The following is a 20,892-nucleotide window of genomic DNA, read 5'->3' as shown; positions in this document are numbered from 1 at the left end:
TTTTATTAGAGAATCCTTGTATGAAATTACTGAGTAGAGAAAAATGTTTTCAAAATTCTTGAAGATAAAGAAGATTCTTAGTTTGACAACTGTACAAAATTAAGTGGTGGACTCTGGAGATCTGGGTTGAATTCTGGCTCCATCATTTATTATTTACATGGCTTTAGAAACATTACTTGAATTCTCCCAGCTTCCTTTCTCTCTTGGAGAAATGAGCAGAGGGGGCTCCACGCATGCAGATCCTCTTTTGTGACTGGCACTAAGTCTGTGCTTTGCTGAAGTTAACCCTCATAATGACCACAAGAAGCAGAAATTATACTATTGCCTCTTTTTGAACAGTTACAGTGTTGGGAAGAGATTATGTACATAATTTTGCCTGACTTGGCCTTCCTTGTTTATTGAGGTCAAAGCTTATTATATGCAGAAGTTTCTATATTGGTTCAATGATAGTTTTCTTGCTTCTTCTAAGATTCTGTACTTTTTTTTTTTTTTTTTTAGTATCTGTTGTTGTACTGCACATTAGAGTGAATCACTTCATCTAATTATTCTATTCAGTTAGGAGTATATAAAAGTCCAATTTATACTCTCCAACTATCACTGAAGCAAAGTTGAATGCACATTCTGAATGAATGATCACTATTTCTATTTATGTGCAGTGGAGGGTCTGGCTCAGATACATTCATATAAAACACTGCATTAAATAAGAGAATGTCTGTGAATTGCCTAGTACAATGCCTGGCACAAGGGTAGTCTGCCAATATTTGTTCCCAACCTGCTTAAAGACAAGGATCAGACTCAGAGAGCTTTTTCTTGGGAAAAGTGTCACCTGGAAATATGAAGCCAAGATGACACTTTACTTCCATACTCACCTCATACTCTTCCCAGTCCCAGGCCTGGAAACAACCATCTTCAAGGAGCCATGGAGACCAGGATATATTTGAGTGAAAGGGCTATAGAAACTGGGACTGTTCTAAGCACACCAGTTTATTTTCTCAGTCTAAGCCTCAATATCCTTTCATATTTCAGTGATTCTCAAATGGAAGCAGTTTAGGGGCATTTGGAAATGGTGGGGCATCTGGAGTCATCAGAGAGTCCAGGGATGTGAAATTTCCTATAATGCACAGAACAGTCTAGACTGATAAAGAATGGCCCCACGAACAGCATCCCTGCTAACAAATAGCTATCCAATCCCTGAATCAGTCATCACAGCTTGTCTTCCTTGAGTTCTGTTTCCTCAAGCATTGGCTCGGTTGTCAGGCACTCAGTTAACTTAATCACCACCCTTTCCTCAGTAGGTGCCAAATGTATTGAATTAACTGCCATGCCTTATGGCAGATAAAACAGCCAGCCTTGACTGTTGATCTGATTTAAACAGAGCCTCAACCTCTTACTTACTAGCTCTTTTCAGAAAACTATCTTCCAGCAAATTGGTTATGAACTCAGAACTTACGGTGAAGTCCCATTCATTTCTAGTCTATGCAGTGGTCCATCTAGTCATTCAGCCCTGTTTGTTGCATCAACACCAATTAGAGGTACCCAGGGCTAACACCATGCATTTTACCAAGTACTTTACAAGCTATTTAACCTTCACAATATCCCTATAAATCATGCACTCTTATTATCATTTTTTACAAAGAATCTGTACTCAGCATGGTTAGTAACATACCCAAGATGGTGCAGCTACATTATGTGGCAGAACCAAAATTCCAAACCCCTGCAGTCAGGCCCCAGGACCCCTGCATGCACTGCCTGTAACATGTAAGACATACCCAATAAAATATAAAATACAAAATAAAATACAAGAGCCATGGAAAATGTTAAACTACAGGGACAAAAAAATCAAAAACAAATTTAAGTTTTGAGGTACTACAAAGTTATTGTAGCTGACTATATTTCACTCTGTGTTTCCTAGTAGCCAAAACTAAGGGCAAAACTCCTCAGATATGATTCCTTTCAGCCTTGAGAGAAATGCATCTCAAGAAGTTTCTGGATCATGCACATTCATCCTGTGGAGCCTTGCATGCAGGACTTTGAAAAGACTTCAATAAAACATTCCCTACAATGTCCTTGTGTGCGTGTGTGCATGCACAGTCGCTTCAGTCATTTCTGACTCTTCACAACTCTATGGACTGTAACCTGTAACAGGTAACTTGTAACCAGACAGGCTCCTCTGTCCATGAGATTGTCCAGGCCAAAATACTGGGGTGAGTTGTCATGCCCTCCTTCAAGGGATCTTCCTGACCCAGGGATCAAACCCACATCTCCTGAGTTCCCTGAATTGCAAGCAGATTCTTTACTGCTGAACCATTGGGGAAGTCCAAAAACATCCTTACAGTAAGTGATTCTCACAGACCTTCAATAGGAGACGAGAGCATGAAGACTGTCCCAGGACAGAGAGAATGAAAAGTGTCCAGTGAATTGAGAAGACATCTTGAGACCAAAAAACGAGGCAGGTAGCTTCATATACTCAATGAATCAGTTTATTACAGGGTCACTTACTCACAGGGTTGGATTAGGTTGGGGGCAGACAATGATCTGGAAACATTCACAGCTGCACCCCACACCGGCAAGGGGCCACTGGGACAATTTAACTCCCATACCCAGTTAACCTAGGGTATGGGAGTAGGTGCTAGGAAACAGGAAGTATGCTCCTAACTTAAGATTTATGAATGGGTAACTTATCTCATGGGTGTCAGGAACATATCAGTGAAGGTTTTCATTGTTTGGGGATTAAGAGCATAGAGGCTACCTGGTCCTCTACGATTACTTGTTGTTGTTGTTGTTTGGTAGCTCAGTGATATCTGACTCTTTGAGACCCCATGGACTACAGCATGCCAGGCTTCCCTGTCCTTCACCATCTCCTGGAACTTGCTCAAACTCATGTCCATTGAGTCAGTGATGCCATCCAACCATCTCATCCTCTGCTGTTCACTTCTCCTCCTGCCTTCAATCTTTCCCAGCATCAAGGTCTTTTCTAATGAGTCAGCTCTTTGCATCAGATGGCCAGACTATTGGATCTTCAGCTTCAGCATCAGTCCTTCCAATGAATATTCAGGACTGATTTCCTTTATGATGGACTAGTTGGATCTCCTTGCAGTTCAAGGAACTCTCAAGAGTCTTCTCCAATACCACAGTTCAAAAGCATCAATTTTTCAGTGCTTAGCCTTTTTGATAGTCCGTACATGACTACTGAAAAACCATACATCCGTACATGACTACTGAAAAACCATAACTTTGACTATACGGTCCTTTGTTGGCTAAGTAATGTTTCTGCTTTTTTTAATATGCTGTCCAGGTTTGTCATAGCTTTTCTTCCAAGGAGCATCTTTTAATTTCATGGCTGCAGTCACTGTCTGCAGTGATTTTGGATCCCAAGAAAATAAAGTCTGTCATTGTTTACATTGTTTCCATATCTATTTGCCATGAAGTGATGAGACCGGCAAGAATACACAGAAGAACTGTACAAAAAAGATCTTCACGACCCAGATAATCACGATGCTGTGATCACTCACCTAGAGCCAGACATCCTGGAATGTGAAGTCAAGGAGGCCTTAGGAAGCGTCACTACGAACAAAGCTAGTGGAGGTGATGGAATTCCAGATGAGCTATTTCAAATCCTAAAAGATGATGCTGTGGAAGTGCTGCACTCAATATATCAGCAAATTTGGAAAACTCAGCAGTGGCCACAGGACTGGAAAAGGTCAGTTTTCATTCCAATCCCAAAGAAAGGCAATGCCAAAGAATGCTCCAAGTACTGCACAATTGCACTCATCTCACATGCTAGTAAAGTAATGCTCAAAATTCTCCAAGCCAGGCTTCAGCAATATGTGAACCAGAACTTCCAGATGTTCAAGCTGGTTGTAAAAAAGGCAGAGGAACCAGAGATCAAATTGCCAACATCTGCTGGATCATGGAAAAAGCAAGAGAGTTCCAGAAAAACATCTATTTCTGCTTTATTGGCTATGACAAAGCCTTTGACTGTGTCGATCACAATAAACTTTGGAAAATTCTGAAAGAGATGGGAATACCAGATCACCTGACCTGCCTCTTGAGAAACTTGTATGCAGTTAGAACTGGACATGGAACAACAGACTGGTTCCAAACAGGAAAGGGAGTATGTCAAGGCTGTATATTGTCACCCTGCTTATTTAACTTATATGCAGAGTACATCATGAGAAATGCTAGGCTGGAAGAAGCACAAGCTGGAATCAAGATTGCCAGGAGAAATATATATAACCTCATATATGCAGATGACACCACCCTTATGGCAGAAAGGGAAGAAGAACTAAAAAGCCTCTTGATGAAAGTAAAAGAGGAGAGGGAAAAAGTTGGCTTAAAGCTCAACATTCAGAAAACTAAAATCAGGTCATCTGGTCCCATCACTTCATGGCAAATAGATGGGGAAACAGTGGAAACAATGGCTGACTTTATTTTGGGGGGCTCCAAAATCACTGTGGATGGTGATTGCAGCCATGAAATTAAAAGATGTTTACTCCTTGGAAGGAAAGTTATGACCAACCTGGACAGCATATTAAAAAGCACAGACATTACTTTGTCAACAAAGGTCCATTTAATCAAGGCTATGGTTTTCCCAGTGGTCATGTATGGATGTGAGAATTGGACTATAAAGAAAGCTGAGCACTGAAGAATTGATGCTTTTGAACTGTGATGCTGGAGAAGACTCTTGAGAGTCCCTTGGACTTCGAGGAGATCCAACCAGTCCATCCTAAAGAAAATTAGTCCTGGGTGTTCATTGGAAGGACTGATGTTGAAGCTGAAACTCCAATACTTTGGCCACTTGATGCGAAGAGCTGACTCATTTGAAAAGACCCTGATGCTGGGAAAGATTGAAGGCAGGAGGATAAGGGGACAACAGAGGATGAGATGGTTGGATGGCATCACCAACTCAATGGACATGCGTTTGGGTGGACTCCAGGAGTTGGTGATGGACAGGGAGGCCTGGTGTGCTGTGATTCATGGGGTTGCAAAGAGTTGGACACAACTGAGTGACTTAACTGAACTGAACTAATGAGATTGGGTGGGCCTGGCATTTTGCATGATGTACTCTGTATTTAAGTTAAATAACCAGGATGACAATATACAGCCTTGATGTACTCCTTTCTGATTTGGAACCAGTTCATTGTTTCAAGTCCAGTTCTAATTGCTACTTCTTGCCTTGCATAGAGGTTTTGCAGGAGGTAGGTAAGGTAGTCTTGTATTCCCATCTCTTTAAGAATTTTCCAGTTTGTTATGATCCACACAGTCAAACGCTTTAGCATAGTCAATGAAGCAGAAGTAAATGCTTTTCTGGAATTATCTTGCCTTTTCTATGATCCAATGGATGTTTGTAATTTGATCTCTATGATTATTAAACAACATATATTAACTACAAAACCCTTGATGACAGAGAGGTGCACAGTACAGTCTTGGGCAGCGTCAGTGAAATAAGACATTTACTGAGATCTTAAATTATACAAAAGGACAGCCATAAAGACCATCTCAAGACAATGATGGTCCAAATATTTCTTGATACAATCTGCCACATCCATCCCAACCTGCTACAATTCATTTGTCCTTGGGCAAGAGGACAAAGGGGGAAAAAAAGACATTCAAAGAATTTGTTTCTTGGATAACTACAAATGAATTTCCCTACCCCTACACTTAGATTTCTAAACATCCTATAATAAATTGATTCACTGATGTCAATTCTTTTTAATAGGAAAACACAATCTCATTAAAAGAGGAAATAAGTTGTCCATTTCTTACATTTATACTGAGTCAGTTTGAGTCCCATGTTGTGTAGTGATGATTGTGCATGACCCTGCCTCAAGACATTTCCACATAAAGTGGAAGAGAAATAGTAGTGAATCAGTGCCTTATTTTCCCTTATCTTAAGGAAACGTTTGCTCTTGCTGAACCTGATGTTTGTATATATGAGTGTAAGAATTCTTCACCACTCAGCAATGACCAATGACCCAGGCTGACCAGTTGGCCTCATTAAATGAGATTCTTGGCTTTTGAGCACAACAGAAGCAAAGGGAATAAGTTTTAGAAGGACTTGGGTTTCTTTAACTGGACACATGATTTTTATTTGTTTGGTGGACCAATGGAGAATGAGAGACATTAGTGGCATTTTATGACTTGTTAAGACTAATTGAAAAACATCAGGAATGAAGTTTTCTGTGAAGAGAGTGCTCTAATGAGAATGGATGTGATGATTATTTACCTAATTGAGCAATAATGACTGAGGTGCAGGCCACTTTTCCCGGGATTAATAAAGAACCCGGGAGTTGACAGTTTAGGCCATTAAGCTCAGCTAGTACTCAATCTTGGTGAAGGACACGGTGCCAGAATCATATGAGCATTGTAAAATGAGCACAAAACTTAGAGACACAAGAACTTACTTTTCTGAGAAATAATTTTATCTGGCAGTTAATCACCTGACATCAGTTTGGGCAATGCAAGTTCTCTCATTAAACTAACTTTCACATAAGGTCTTGAAATCTTGTTCCATTTAGAGTGTTCTCAAGCATATGGTTGTTATAAAAGCAAAGTGGGAGAGAGTGGGATCCTTAGTAATATCAAAAATAGTTTCCTGTGCAACTGCCAGCAAACAAACCATTATCGCCTCCCTTGCTTCTAAAACAAAACAAACAATGCAACGACACTGAGTTGAACTAGAAGCATCACAAACCCTGGAGCTTCATGGTTGAAATTTTTACCCAGAGTGTCCCTACAGTAAAACCAGGCAACACTCCTCCATAATCCCTAGTTGGCACTAAAAGGATCTTACACTATCAGAAATCTCAATCTTATAGAAATTGTATTTGTATTCAATAGTCCCCTATCCAGTGCAACAAATGTTCATGTACTACTCACCTGTCAAGAAAAAGAGTTACTCAGCTTTCTAGGTGTTCACTATTCCTATAATTCTGCTCTGCATGGGAAAGTTCAAATATCAACTTCGAGCAAGTAGAAATGGTGCTTCAACTTTCTCTCTATGCAGAGTGAATCCTACACTGGTGGCCTTGCATTTTCAAGGTATTTGCAAATCTGTTTTGTAAGCCAACATTTCCTTCTTTTTCTAGCAAACACTGAGTATTTTGCGAGACAGTATAAAAAGGGATGAGAATATAAACATGAATAAGGCACAGCCACTGTGGTATCGCAACCTAGCAGAGACCTTAGAATCAAGCGAGCTCTTTTTTTCTTTTTTTAATTGGGGTATAGTTGCTTTACAATATTGTGTTAGTTTCTGCTGTACAACGAAGTGAATCAGCTATGCATATACATATATCCCCTCTGTCTCGAACCTCCCTCCCACCACCATCCCCAACCCCCCCCCTCCCGTAATCAAAGTCATCACAGAGCACCAAGCTGAGTTCCCTATGCTATATAGCAGGGAACTAGCTGTCTATTTTACACATACACATGGATTATTACTTGGCCATTAAAAGGAGTGAAATTGGGTCATTTGTAGAGAGAGCTCTTTTGGAAACCTATTGAGGAAGCAAAACTTCCAATCATATTCCTCCTTCCAGCATCTGGATTTCTAATCATTATCTTAATCTACACTGAAGAAGACGGTTAATGTGGCTCTATCTGCTCTGAGGCATCACCTCTCTAGCAACCTCTGCAGGAGCCTGCAGCCAGCCAATCAAGCAGCAGCAGTAATAATGTAGTCATTACTTAGTAGGAAGTTACCAAACTTTTACCACATAATAAAACAACATCAGGGTCCAGAGACACATAGGTGAATTAAAAAAAAAAAAAAACAAAACTCTATCTTCCCAAACTATAGTGTAATTGAAAAGAAATATTAAAAATGTTAGTGTGTTACAGGTACTTCCATAGTAGGGTAGAGAGAAGCCCAGAAGAGGGAATCAGCCAATCTCAGTAGTCTTCAGCAAGAAGAACACGAAGCATCACAAAGGAGGTAATATTGAACTAAACTTTTAAAAGTTAAGAGATATCCTTCAGGTAGAGGTACATAAAGAACTTGCCAAGTCAAGGGACCGACATAAAGAAAGGTGCTGGCAGAGGAAAACACTGGGGATGGTCAAGGAACAGTAAGGTCTTCTCTCTTAACTACATCTTAAGTGCCTCACTTGATTAAGCAGCACTTCCACTCTTTCTGCAAACTAGCAGAAAACACCCTACCAGCATCTGTGGCAAGACGGATGGACACTAATGAGCCTGTGCCCTTTCTGCTTCCACTTCTTATATCACATGAGTCACAGGAGTTTGTTTCCAGTCAGTTTGTGCCAGTTGTACTCATTTCTGAAATTACATAATTAACATAAACAACACCAGAGAGTTGTTATTTCTGTGAAAATTAAGTTGGATATTTTGAAAAAAAACTTGACTTTTATTTTTACTGAGTCACTAAGAGAAGCTACAATAGAAGCAAGCCCAGGAAATGGAACTATAAAAGAATAAAGGAGGATTATAAAATCCCCTACAATGAGATTCTGCCTCAAATTGCTTTGCTTATATCTCAAGTTCTCACTCTAAAGAAACCAGGACTAGAAATCATGAAAGATGCATTATGGAGGCATTTTAAGCACTAAAAAGGATGATTCATAAAATCAAAGTCTTTCCCCTATGTTAAAGATAAGACAAATGTACACTCAAGTTTTATGTTAAGATATTTTAAGGTGGTTTTGTGGATGTGCTTTCTTTCTTTAACCAATGTTTTGACCACCAAACTGGTGTCTCTATTAATGTACTGGTTGAAAGGGTTTCTCTTGTAGCATGAATTTAGGAGAGGATGAGAAAAGATCAAACTGAAGAAAGAGGCAGGAAGGCTCCAAAAGTCACAATAGGGCATTTGGACTTTATTCTATAGATCAGGGAGTGGCAAACTATAGCCCACAGGTCAGTCTCAGCCCCAAACACATTTTTAGAAATAAAGTTTTATGGGGACATAGCCATGTCCCTTCAGTTAGAGGAGTACCTATGGCTCACACCACAATGGCAGAGCTGAAGAGTTGTTATAGAGATGGTGTGCAAGAAGGTTTAGGCCATGCCTACAGGAAAAGCATGAAATACTTCCTGCCTGCCAGTCACTTCTTGCAACAAAAACCCTAGGCCACTGCAGGACCAAATGCCCTAGAGAACAAGGAAAGGCACAGAAATAAAAAATCTCTCAACTCTTGGGGATGGAGGTATAAAATGGCTGGACCAGGATATTAAACTAACACTAATTAGAAGTCTCCTACCTAGACAGCATATTAAAAAGTGAGACATTACTTTGCCAACAAAGGTCCGTCTAGTCAAGGCTATGGTTTTTCCAGTGGTCATGCATGGATGTGAGAGTTGGACTGTGAAGAAAGCTGAGCGCCGAAAAATTGATGCTTTTGAACTGTGGTGTTGCAGAAGACTCTTGAGAGTCCCTTGGACTGCAAGGAGATCCAACCAGTCCATCCTAAAGGAGATCAGTCCTGGGTGTTCATTGGAAGGACTGATACTGAAGCTGAAACTCCAATACTTTGGCCACCTCATGCGAAGAGTTGACTCATTGGAAAAGACCCTGATGCTGGGAGGGACTCGGGGCAGGAGGAGAAGGGGACGACAGAGGATGAGATGGCTACAGTCCAAAGCGTTGCAAAGAGTCAGACATGACTGAGCAACTGAGCACAGCACAGTACACTCATGGTCAAATAAATAATAAAACACATTGAGAAAATCAAGTGGTACCAAGGATGCAGAAGTATTTCTTATACTTTATTGGTAAGGAGCACTCTGGTGCAGCAACTCTGTAAAACAGTTGAGCAGTTTCTTATGAAAAGCTATACTTACCCTAGGGCCCAACAGTCTACTCCTGGGTATTTACCCTAAGAAAATGAAAACTTACGTTCACGTAAAATCTTATATAGGAATGTTCATAGCAGTTTTATTTGGGACAGCTGAAACCTGGAAGCAACCCAAATAGAATGAGCTTATCCTCCTATATTTGCAGGAGACACCACCATCTACCCACTCCAGTACCCTAATATACTATTGACCCCTCCCTCTACCTCACTTTTAAAACACCAAAGTCCTCCTTATTTTACCTTCAAAATAGACATCATATTGCATTTTCTTCTCTATTTTTGCTCCTATTTGACATACGCTAGGTACCAATGATCTCTTTCTTGAACTTCTGCACAGTTCCCTAACAAATATAAATGGCAATTCCAGCATTGTGTGTTAGTAACTCAGTCGTGTCTGAGTCTTTGCAATCCCATGGACTGTAGCCTGCCAGGCTTCTCTGTCCATGGAATTCTCTAGGCAAGAATACTGGAGTGGGTAGCAATTCCCTCCTCCAGGAGATCTTCCTGAGCCGGAGATTGAAATCGGCTCACCTGCATTGCAGGCCAATTCTTTACCATCTGAGCTAACCAAGGAAGCCCAATTTCAGTATTGGACCTACCAAATTGATCTACCTCCTCCCCCCAGCCACAACCATTACAGTAACTAAAGAAGCTATGTAAAACACATGTTTGAATACATAAACATTTAATTTCCCCCCCAGTATATGGAAAAAAAAAAGAAAGCTCCTTTAATCGGCACATAAGACCTTAAAATTCCTTGGATTCTTGACTCTCCAGGCCCATTTCTTGCCACTTTCAAGCACCTGTTTTAGGCTTCAGCAACAACAAATAGATGTTGTTTCATATGCAAAAGTTATGAGTTTCTCATCTCACTCTGTCTCACCTCTGTAACTTCATTCATGCTGTCATCTGTGCCAGAGTTAACATCCTTCCCTCCCTCTTCCACTGACCTGTCCAAACTTTTAGGGTTCAGTTCAGGGGTCACCTCATTTTGACTTCTCCCTACAATACCCATAATCCTGCTCCAACTGGGAACCCACTTTCATGTTTGTAAGAATCTGTCAAAGGAGCACTAGAGACTGCTGTGAGCCTGTTTTGGCTTTTCTGAGTATAACAGTTTCCTAGAATTGTTCACAGAAGAGATTTTAAAAAGCAAGAGTAATACATAGAAGTAACTAAGCTTTTCAAGTGTGCCCTTTGTTCCCAAGGTCCCATTAATTGCCATTTAGGGAAGGCTTATTTGCAATGTCCTCAATTACTTAGGCAACTAAATAGCATTTACCGATCAGATAGAGCAGCATTTGCTTAATAGCAAATAACAAATGCAGTGGCACAGTCCATTGATAGTCTCCTCCCAGAGATGGGCTTATTTAAGTTTGAGCTCCAGAGGGAAATTGCTTTTTTCTTTTACTGGAGTACATTATAATTGTTCACATAACCACTTAGATCTAGAGATTGGTGGGGTTTTTTTCCCCTTACTTTTTAAAAAAATTAAGTAATAAATAAGCCAAAAGAGCACATCCAAGTAACTTCAGTGTCCATTCCACTCATTTGAGTCTATTCCTGCCAGTAAAAGCTTCATGAAATTCCTATCTGATCAAATCACAACCCCACAACTCTGAAGACCCTGCTTTCAATTGACCTTCTCAGCTAGAACATCTCTGACTACCCAGAATTGCCGTGAGATTTCTCTTCTCCAACTTTTTGGACAGTTTTCTGGTAGTTTCTATGTATTTGCCAATGCTTCTAATTGTTGCTACCTATAGAGAAACAAAAAGGAAGAAACAGGCAGACCACTGATGTTCAATATAAAAATGCCAAGTGGGGACTTGGCAAGGGGCAGGCAAGACCAGATTGTGGAAGGCTTTGATGCTAAACTCAGGGCTCAGACTTTATTAATGGTGAAGATTCAGATAGAGAAGGTTTTCAGGTCCTTGACAGAGTGTTATATCCCATGTCTCAAGAAAGTGGCCCTAAGTCAATGAATCTGTCTTAAGTTCTCGTCCTATCCATTGATCAGCAGAAAATCCCTGAAGCACTGATTTGAGAATGATTCTGGATCACATAATTAATGAGAGATATCTGCATAGAGGTATGGGGAGAAGGAACTTCTAGACACACACCATATTTCACCATAGCTCTGGACATCTATACAACTTATATAGTATGCAATTATAGAACTAAGAATAAAGTCTCTAACATTGGTCTCAGATTTTGGCCTCAATTCCTCAGTAGTTTAAAAAACTAAGTCAATTGATCATGCACTTGAATTTGTCCAAAGAGGAAAGAAGAAGAAAGTGAGGAAGAGGACCACAACTCATGTAGGGTGGTAACAAGAAGTCCAATTGTAAAATGATGGGTGCAGAAAGGAAAATTTTGAAAGGCTTCATGGGAATAAATATTTGCCTTTTCTCAGTTTTGCCTTATATTGGTCCTCACACTGTCCTTGGTTTAGCACCGGTCTAAACATCTTTAAATCTCCTCTTCTGTGACTTAAAAGATCAACTCTGATAATATTTCTTTTCAGTCATTACAAAAATCCTTCCTAAGTGGCTGCATCTGAGTGGTGACAGACTAATAATAAAATGTAACTCCTACCTTGCCTTTCATTTTCTCTATTGAAAGTGAAAATGAAAGTTGCTCAGTTGTGTCTGACTCTTTGCGACTCCATGGACTGTAGTCCATGGAATTCTCCAGGCCAGAATACTGGAGTGGGTAGCCTCTCCCTTCTTCAGGGTATCTTCCTGACCCAGGGATCGAACCCAGGTCTCCCACATTGCAGGCAGATTCTTTACCAGCTGAGCTATCAGGGAAGCCATTTGCCACCTAATAAATCAGAAAAAAAAAAAAAAAAAAAAAGGCTCCAGGAATTCATTTCTACTGTAGCATAGTTGCAAATTTTAAAGAGACTGAAATCAACCACTTTTATGTTTTTTCGTTAGATTCTTTCACAGGACTGGTTAACATCTTGACAGATATCATTTGGAGATTCACTGGAGACTTCATGGCACCTGACCTGGTTTGCCGCGTGGTCCGCTATTTGCAGGTATGTAGCACCTTCCAAATACGATGAGACAAACTGACACCAATATTACCTCTTGGATTCTTCATAAGGAAAATAGTATAAAACCTGTACTCTGATGTAACAAATTGCTCACTTCTTCATAGTTGAAAGGACAAGCAAAATTTATAATATTTTTCATGTTTTTGTTTGTTATATAATACATATATAAAAGAAATACAAGTAAGCACTAATAAGAATATAAGCATTCCTAGTTCAAGCATTAGGTAAAATTTCTGGGTTATTATTCTTTTTGACATATTCTGGCTGTCTTAGTCCAAGGATGCTAATGTAAAAATACCGTTCTGACCTGGAGAATTTCATGGACTATATAGTCCATGGGGTCACAAAGAGTCAGACATGACTGAGCAACTTTCACAGAGTAGGTGGCTTATAAACAATTTATTTCTCATAGTTCTGGAGGCTGGAAGTCAAAAATCAGTGTACCAGCCTGGCCAGGTGAGGGGCTTCCTCCAGACTGCAGACATCTCATTATTTCCTCACACACCACGACCAAATGGGATTTATTCCAGCTATGCAAGGCTGGTTCAACATTCAAAACTCAATTGATGTAATTCATAACATCAAAAGGTAAGAAAAGATTATATGATCCTATCAGTAGATACAGAAAAAACATTTGAGAAAACTCTATACCCACTCATGATAAAAACTCTCAGCAAACTATGCATAGAGAGAAACTTCCTCAACTTGATAACAAAAATCTACAAAAAACCTAGAACTAACCTCAGATTTAATGGTGAGAAGCTAGAAGCTTTCCTCTTGAGACTGGAAATAATACAAAGATGTCTCCTCTCACACTCGTATTCAGCATCATGCTGGAAGTTCCAACTAATTCAAAATGACAAGAAAAAAAAAGGTTACACAGGTTGGTACAGAAAAATGAAATTAAAAACATCTGTGTTCACAAATAACTTTGTCTATATAGAAAATAAAGTGAAAACCAGCAAGGTCACAGAATACAAGTTTAGGGGACGACAGAGGATGAGATGGCTCAATGGATATGAGTTTGAGTAGGCTCTGGGAGTTGGTGATGGACAGGGAGGCCTGGAGTGCTGCAGTCGATGGGGTTGCAAAGAGTCAGACACGACTGAGTGACTGAACTGAACTGAACACACAAAAGTTCAGATTTTTTTCATATACCAGCAATAAACAATTTGAAGTTAAAATTAAAAAACACAGTACTATTTATGTTAGCACCAAAAATATGAAATATTTAGGTATAAATCTAACAAAACATGTGAAAGATCAATACGAGGAAAACTGGAAAAACTCTGAAAAAAATCAAACAATATCTTGAAATGTATAGATATTCCATGTTCATAGATAGGAAGACTCACTATTTTCAAGATGATAATTCTGCCAGTACAACTTATAAATTCAATGCAATTCCAATCAAAATCCCACCAGGTTATCTTATAGATATGGACAAACCTTAAAGTTTAAGTAAAAGACACAGAACAGTCAATGCAACATTGAAAAAGAAGAATATGGTTGGAAGATTGACCCTATCTGATTTCAAGAATTACTATAATGCTGCAAAAATCAAAACAGCATGATACTGGAAAAGAATCAACAAATAGATCAACGGAACAGAATAGAGGGTACAGAAAGAGATACACACAAAAAGTCTAATGGATCTTTAACAAAGGATCAAAGACAATTCAATGGAGAAAGGATAGCCTACTCAAGAAATGCTACTGGAGTCACTGGATATCCATTTGCAAAAACAAATAAGAATCCAACCACAGACTTCACACCTTTCACAAGAACTAACTCAATATGGATCACAGATTGGAATGAAATATGCAGTACTATAAAACTACTAGAAAATAACATCGGAGAAAATCAGGGGACTTTGGGTCTTTCTGTGTTTTTTTTTTAGGATATAACATCAAAAGCACAATCCATGAAAGAAACAATTGAAAGTCAGGGTTTTATGAAAATTTAAAATGTATTCTTTGCAAAAGAGACTGTCAAGAAACTGGAAAAATAAGGCACAGAATTGGGAAAAATATAAAAAACATATATTTGATAAAGAAGCAAAAGTGAAAGAAAGAAAGTGAAGTTGCTCAGTCGTGTCCAACTCTTTGCGATCCCATGGATTGTAGCCTACCAATTCCTCTGTCCATGGGATTTTCCAGGCAAGAATACTGGAGTGGGTTGCCACTTCCTTCTCTAGGAGATCTTCCTGACCCAGGGACTGAACCCGGGTATCCCACATTTTAGGCAGATGCTTTACCGTCTGAGCCACCAGGGAAGTCAAAGAAACAAAGAAATCCTCAAATAACAATAAGAAAATAAACAACCCTCATCAAAGTGGTCAAAAGACCTGAACAGATACTTCACCAAAGAAGATCTACAGATGACAAGCAAGCATATAGAAAGAATTTCAACGTTCATTACTTAGGCATTAGGAAATTCCAAATTAAAACATTGAGATTCTACTACACACCTATTAGAATGGCTAAAAAAATTTTTTTAAACTGATGATACGAAATGGGACTGAGAATATGTAGCTATGGGAGGTCTCATTCATCTTTTGTGGAAATGGAAAATGGCACACTTTAGAAGACAGTTTGGCAATTTCTTATAAACTTGAACATACTCTTACCATACGATATAGCAATTGTGCTCCTAGGTATTTAATCAATTGAGTTGACAACTTATATCCACATGAAAGTCTGCACAAGAATGTTTATAGCAGTTTTATTCACAATTGCCAGAAACTGAAAGCAAGATACTCCTCAGAAGCTGAATGGATAAATAAACCCAAATGAGCTATCAAGCCATGAAAAGTCATGGAGCAATCTTAAGAGCACATTGCTAAGTGAAAGAAGCAAGTCTAAAAAGACTATGTTTGTGTGATTATAACTACATGACATTGGAAAAGGCAAAACTGTGCAGACAGTAAAAAGATCAGTGGTTGCCAGTGATTTGGAGAGATTAAATAGATAAGGCACAAGGGATTTTTAGGACAGTAAATCTCTTCTGTATAACACTGTAATAAAGGATACATGGCATTATGCATTTATCAAAACCCATGGAACTGTACAACACAAATAGTGAATCTCAATATAAGCCACGGACTTCAGTTATCATAATCCATCAATATCAGTTTGTTAATTTTAAAAAATTGACCACACTAATGTAAAGTTTAATAAGAAGAGAAAGTGTATGTGGGGGGTGGCTAATATGGGTACTCTTTGTCTTATCTGCTCAATTTTTTCTGTAAAACTAAAATTGTTCTAAAAGATAAAGTATATTGATTTTTTTAAAGTCAGTCCAGAGATTCTACTTTAAATGAATCCAATCTGGCATTTTTCTAAATAAAAAAAATTTAAGTTTTCTGCATTTAAGTCTCAATTTTCTACAAGATTTTTTTTTTTTTTTTTGGTTTTATATTTCCTAGGTCATTTTTGTCAGAATTGAGGGTGGGATAGTGAGAATTTAGACATATGTCCTGAAGCTTCCATCTGTTCTCCAAATGGTATCCCATATGTTGTTGATGTGTAGAATTTTCATTGTTGACATTTATGAATTGACTATAATTGTACTTTAATTTCCTTCTTGACTCAAGTTAATTATAAGGCTGTTTAAATTTCCAAGTGGTGTTTAAAAAAATCTATGATACTAATTTCAGCTTTCATTGCTTGTTGTTTTAAATTTGTGAATTGTATAAATTCCACTTTTTTGAATATATTGAGGGTTTTTTTCCTTGATAGCTTAGTTTATGATTAATTTTTGAAATACTGCTTAGATATTTTATAATAATGTGTATCGTTCTTAGAGTTTGTTTAATTATTTCTACCTATGTATTACTGTACTTGTTTCCTCTGTAGAACTTCGAACATTTTAGTTATATATATTTAGTGTTACACTATTGTTACATTTAGGTTTAGTGATATTCTGTTACCATTGTGGTATTGTATCTATATTATATAAATGATCCCTTCAATCCATGTAGTACTAATTGCTTTGAATTTAACTTGTCTAATAGTACTATTGCAATGAATGCTTTCTTATAGTTTTCAGTTGCTCACTATACCATTGGCCATCACTCTATTTTTAAACTTTGATAATCTTTTGGTTTTAGAAGTTTCTCTTCTAAATAGCATACAGCTGGATTTGGGGAAGAGTTGTGTAAACAGACTTTGTTTCAGTGGAGGAGCTCAAGCCATTCATTTTTTTGACAAATAGTGTTTGGTACTATTTCAATCATATCATTTTAATCTTTCTGTGTTAATTTTTTATTCACTCATTTTTTCCCTTTCTATATATTTGGTTATAATTGTGGTAGGCTGAAAAATGACCCCCCAAATATTTCTAAATCCTAATACATGAAACCTATGTATGTTACCTTATATGGCAAAAAAAGACTTTGCAGATGTGATTAAGTTAATGATTTTGAAATGAGAAGACTATTCTGAATTATCTCAATAATTATTACTATTGAGCCCTAAGGCAAACATACACATCCTTGTAAGAGGCAGGCAGAGGAAGATTCAACACACAGACAGAAGAGGCACTGTAACCATGGGCTTAGAGATGGTATTGGTGTGACCACAATTCAAAGAACTCTGGTAGGCACCTAAAGCTGGAAAAGACTAGGGAAAAATTCTCTCCCAGAGCCTCGAGAGGGAGGCTACCAACACCTTGATTTTGACTCAGTACAACTGATTCTGACTTCTGGTCTCCAGAAATGTAAAAGAATAAATTTATGTTGGTTTAAGCCACAGTGTTTGTGGTAATTTGTTATGGTGGCCATAGGACTCAAATAAATCTTTTTTTCTCTATTTCTATTTTACTCTATCATAGCTTATCTTTAAAGTGCAATACATCTCTATCAAAGTAAAAACAACAAAAAAGATGTCTAAAATATCTAAATAGAAATTTGATATCTAAAATATCTAAACAGAAAATTGCTGTCCTTCTACTTTCTGCCCTCATCCAACTCACCAAATTTTCTCTGAAATATAATGTAATTATATTTCATAGCTATTTTATAAACATTTTGTGTTTTTCTCACTCATTGCTTACTATGGCTTTAGTATTCTATCCCCTTTCCTCTTCTTGAGTACTTAATTTCAAGACAATTCTCAGTCAGCATAAATGTTTCTTCAAGAAAGATTTTTTCCAAAAGTAGGTGATGTTTTCCTTCTACTTATATGTAAGAAAATTATTCTGTGCCTTGGTACAAAAATATTTACCAAATTTTTGAATCACAATTTTTCTTTCAAAACTCATTAATGTTTTTGTTCTATTTTCTAGCACTTATTTTTGTGGAGAGGAGGCATGACAATTTGAGGTGTATTTCTTTCAGATAATCTTTAACATTTAAAAAAAAAAAAAAAACCCTGTCTAGATGTTTGAAGACTCCTGAAGTTAAATATTCTTTCTGACCATGTCTCAAAAGTAGGTATCTTTTTATTAATCATCCTGCTTCTCTGGCTAGTCTGTTGTGACCTTTCCTCCTGCCCTAGGTCCTGAATTTGTGTGAGCCAGTCATCTCATCAGCACAGCCGCAGATGCCACAATTCTCATGACTGTCTCGTCACAACATTCTAACCCACGCAGTTATCCCATTGAGAGTTCTCTTTCCTATCCTTCTCAACTCAGTGTGGCCAGCATTAACAATTCTGAACCCATGGACCCCACAAAGAAATCCCAGTTTTCTCTAAGGAGATAATCGTCTTATTTTTGTCGTTGTTGTAAAAACTGTATGCCATTTTTCTCTCTGATCACTCATCAGCTTCTTAGCAAGATGAGACTTTCTTCTTATATCCCTTAGGGCAGGCTGCAATCTCTGGTCAATTTTCAGAACACCCTCTCCATGGCACCATCTGCAACACAGATGCTGGGATGTATATGTGGCAGTGTTACAGAAATAAAAATAATAAAGAACATTGATGTAGCTGATTATTTTTCTGAGGCAGGGAATTAACAAAGGTACAAATTCAGACAAAGGTTATTTAAAAAGTCATGTTATTCCTATTTCATCTTAGAAGAAATTCATACACTCACCCTTAGACTTCAGTCTTCGAATTACTTTCTACTCACTATGAATTTGACCCAAAATTTACAAAGCAGTGATACGGCTAGAGTCCTGGTAGAAATGAGGCTCAAAGTTATTGGAAAATTTTGCATCTTGATAATCCTTTCAGATATATTTCATTTAATTACCTTTTGAGTATGCTCTTCACAGAAGAGATATTAACCTCTTAAATCAAAATTTTCTTCTCTGCAAAGTATGCAAATACCACTGTATACAGGATAATTAAAGGACATGGGTAAGCTTAATGAAAGAGGGTGGGAAGGCAGAAGAGGGGACCCAAAGGCTGACCCTAGTGGGCAGCTCTGCTGCAGAAGTGGATGAAGAAGGGGAGCTCTAAGAGTGTCAGCCCAGATGGTGATAAATGATTCAAAACAGCACCCGGGCCCCTTAAAGCCAAATCCCTCCTATCATCTTTCAACAACTCATGTTGATAAAAGGCAAATGAACATTTGTTTCTAATTATTCTGGAATGTCAACTGTAGCAAAGAAAATTAGTTTAGCTTTAAAAGTCAATTACAAACAAATGTACCGCGCAAATGTCAAGGGGGACTGATCCTTGGAGAAATGTGGAGTCTCCAAGAAGCCAAGCGAGAGAGTGAGCAAGTGAGAACTGGAGGCACTCGCCTGTCAGAGCCAGCCGTGCAAAGTCCAGCACCAAGAAGAGCCATCTTCTGCCTGGGCGGGAGTCAGCATTCCTGTCCATACTCCAAACCTCATCCAGCCCTTGGTTTGGTGCCTAGGTTTCTAAATAGCACAAAACGCTCTTCTTCCCAGGACGTGCGTTTCCTCACCGTTATGAAACCACTCACCTCCTCGCACTTCTGTCTTCAGGTTGTGCTGCTCTATGCCTCTACCTACGTCCTGGTGTCCCTCAGCATAGACAGATACCATGCCATCGTCCACCCCATGAAGTTCCTGCAAGGAGGTGAGCAGGCTCAACCAAGTACTATCCTTGGGTGAGGGGTTTTGCTAACATTATTCTCTTAGTAATGGCTCTTTTCCTCTCCCTTTCTCCTCTTCTTCCCCTTCCTTCCCCACTTCTTGAGCCTGACTGTCGAAAAAGACATAGAAAAGAAACTTGGCTGCCTGGGAAAATGCTGACAGTTGGCCTGGATGGCCAAGAGCTGTGTGGAAAGATGCTTTGCTGAGCCCACTCGTGACCATTTACCTTGACACTGGTGCTTCTAGCTTTTTTTTAGAGTAGCGTTATCACACATAACTATCCAAACTAAGGAACACTCCCACTTCAACTTGCTTATTTTCCATAAAGAAGCATTTTACCTTCCTTACCCCAAAACCATGGAAATAACTGGGAAAATGTTTCAAATTGATAATTATAATGGAAACAAGGAAAACCCTCTTTGATCCAGAGATAGTGAAGAATCCCTGAAAGAAGGAAGCAGACAGGTCAGGGGGAAGGCTGAAGGCACACAACCCATAGTACACACAGATGATGCTACAGCAATGAGGCAGAGATCTTCCTAAATAGATTGTGGAATAGCCTGGAGCAAGACGGACTCGAGGAAACTGGCAGGGTGCTTCTTGGAGTACAATGAGGACCTTCTATCACAGCACATCTCCCTTCCTGCTGTGCTTCCCCTTCCCAGATGTGCAGCAAGGATGAACATCTCTGCTTCCAAGTAGTGGGGACACTGGATTTCAAGAGACAGGGTGGGGCCCTGGGGAGCAATGACACCTTGGAGGGATGGTGGATACCTAGTCATAGGACTAAGTATCCATTGTCCATTGCTCTGCCCACAGGCGGAGGCCACTTACATCTCTGACCTCCAAAAGCAAATAAGAATCCAAAGTACTTCACTTTTCCAAGCAGGCTATGAAACTGATAAAATGAAGAACCTAACATGAAATCTTGTCTACAAAAATGAGGTGCAGTCAAACATCATGAAAAAGTGTGACAAAAGCCAAACTGTACAAAATAGATA

At 38.8% G+C, this 20,892-nt stretch overlaps 1 protein-coding gene and 1 long non-coding RNA gene across 4 annotated transcripts in view; one reads left to right on the top strand and one right to left on the bottom strand.

Moving 5' to 3' along the window:
• NPSR1 (neuropeptide S receptor 1) overlaps nucleotides 1-20,892 on the top strand; it is a 146,820-nt gene that overhangs the window by 89,983 nt on the left and 35,945 nt on the right. For 2 of the 3 annotated variants that reach the window (XM_043463225.1, XM_043463226.1), the window contains exons 3-4: nucleotides 12,758-12,861; nucleotides 19,781-19,874. The exons of the other annotated variant lie outside the window; for it this stretch is intronic. In XM_043463225.1, the coding sequence (XP_043319160.1) occupies nucleotides 12,758-12,861; nucleotides 19,781-19,874 (198 nt within the window). The remainder of the gene's footprint in view (nucleotides 1-12,757; nucleotides 12,862-19,780; nucleotides 19,875-20,892) is intronic. 3 annotated transcript variants of the gene reach the window in all.
• LOC122438398 overlaps nucleotides 13,684-20,892 on the bottom strand; it is a 64,993-nt gene continuing 57,784 nt past the window's right edge. Inside the window, exon 5 of the long non-coding RNA XR_006268540.1 lies at nucleotides 13,684-13,725. This is a non-coding gene — a long non-coding RNA (uncharacterized LOC122438398). The remainder of the gene's footprint in view (nucleotides 13,726-20,892) is intronic.

The sequence above is a fragment of the Cervus canadensis genome, chromosome 3 (assembly GCF_019320065.1).
Source record: "Cervus canadensis isolate Bull #8, Minnesota chromosome 3, ASM1932006v1, whole genome shotgun sequence".
Classification (NCBI taxonomy): Eukaryota; Metazoa; Chordata; class Mammalia; order Artiodactyla; family Cervidae; genus Cervus; species Cervus canadensis.
Note: the sequence above shows the minus strand (reverse complement) of the source record. Positions and strands in the feature narration are given on the sequence as shown.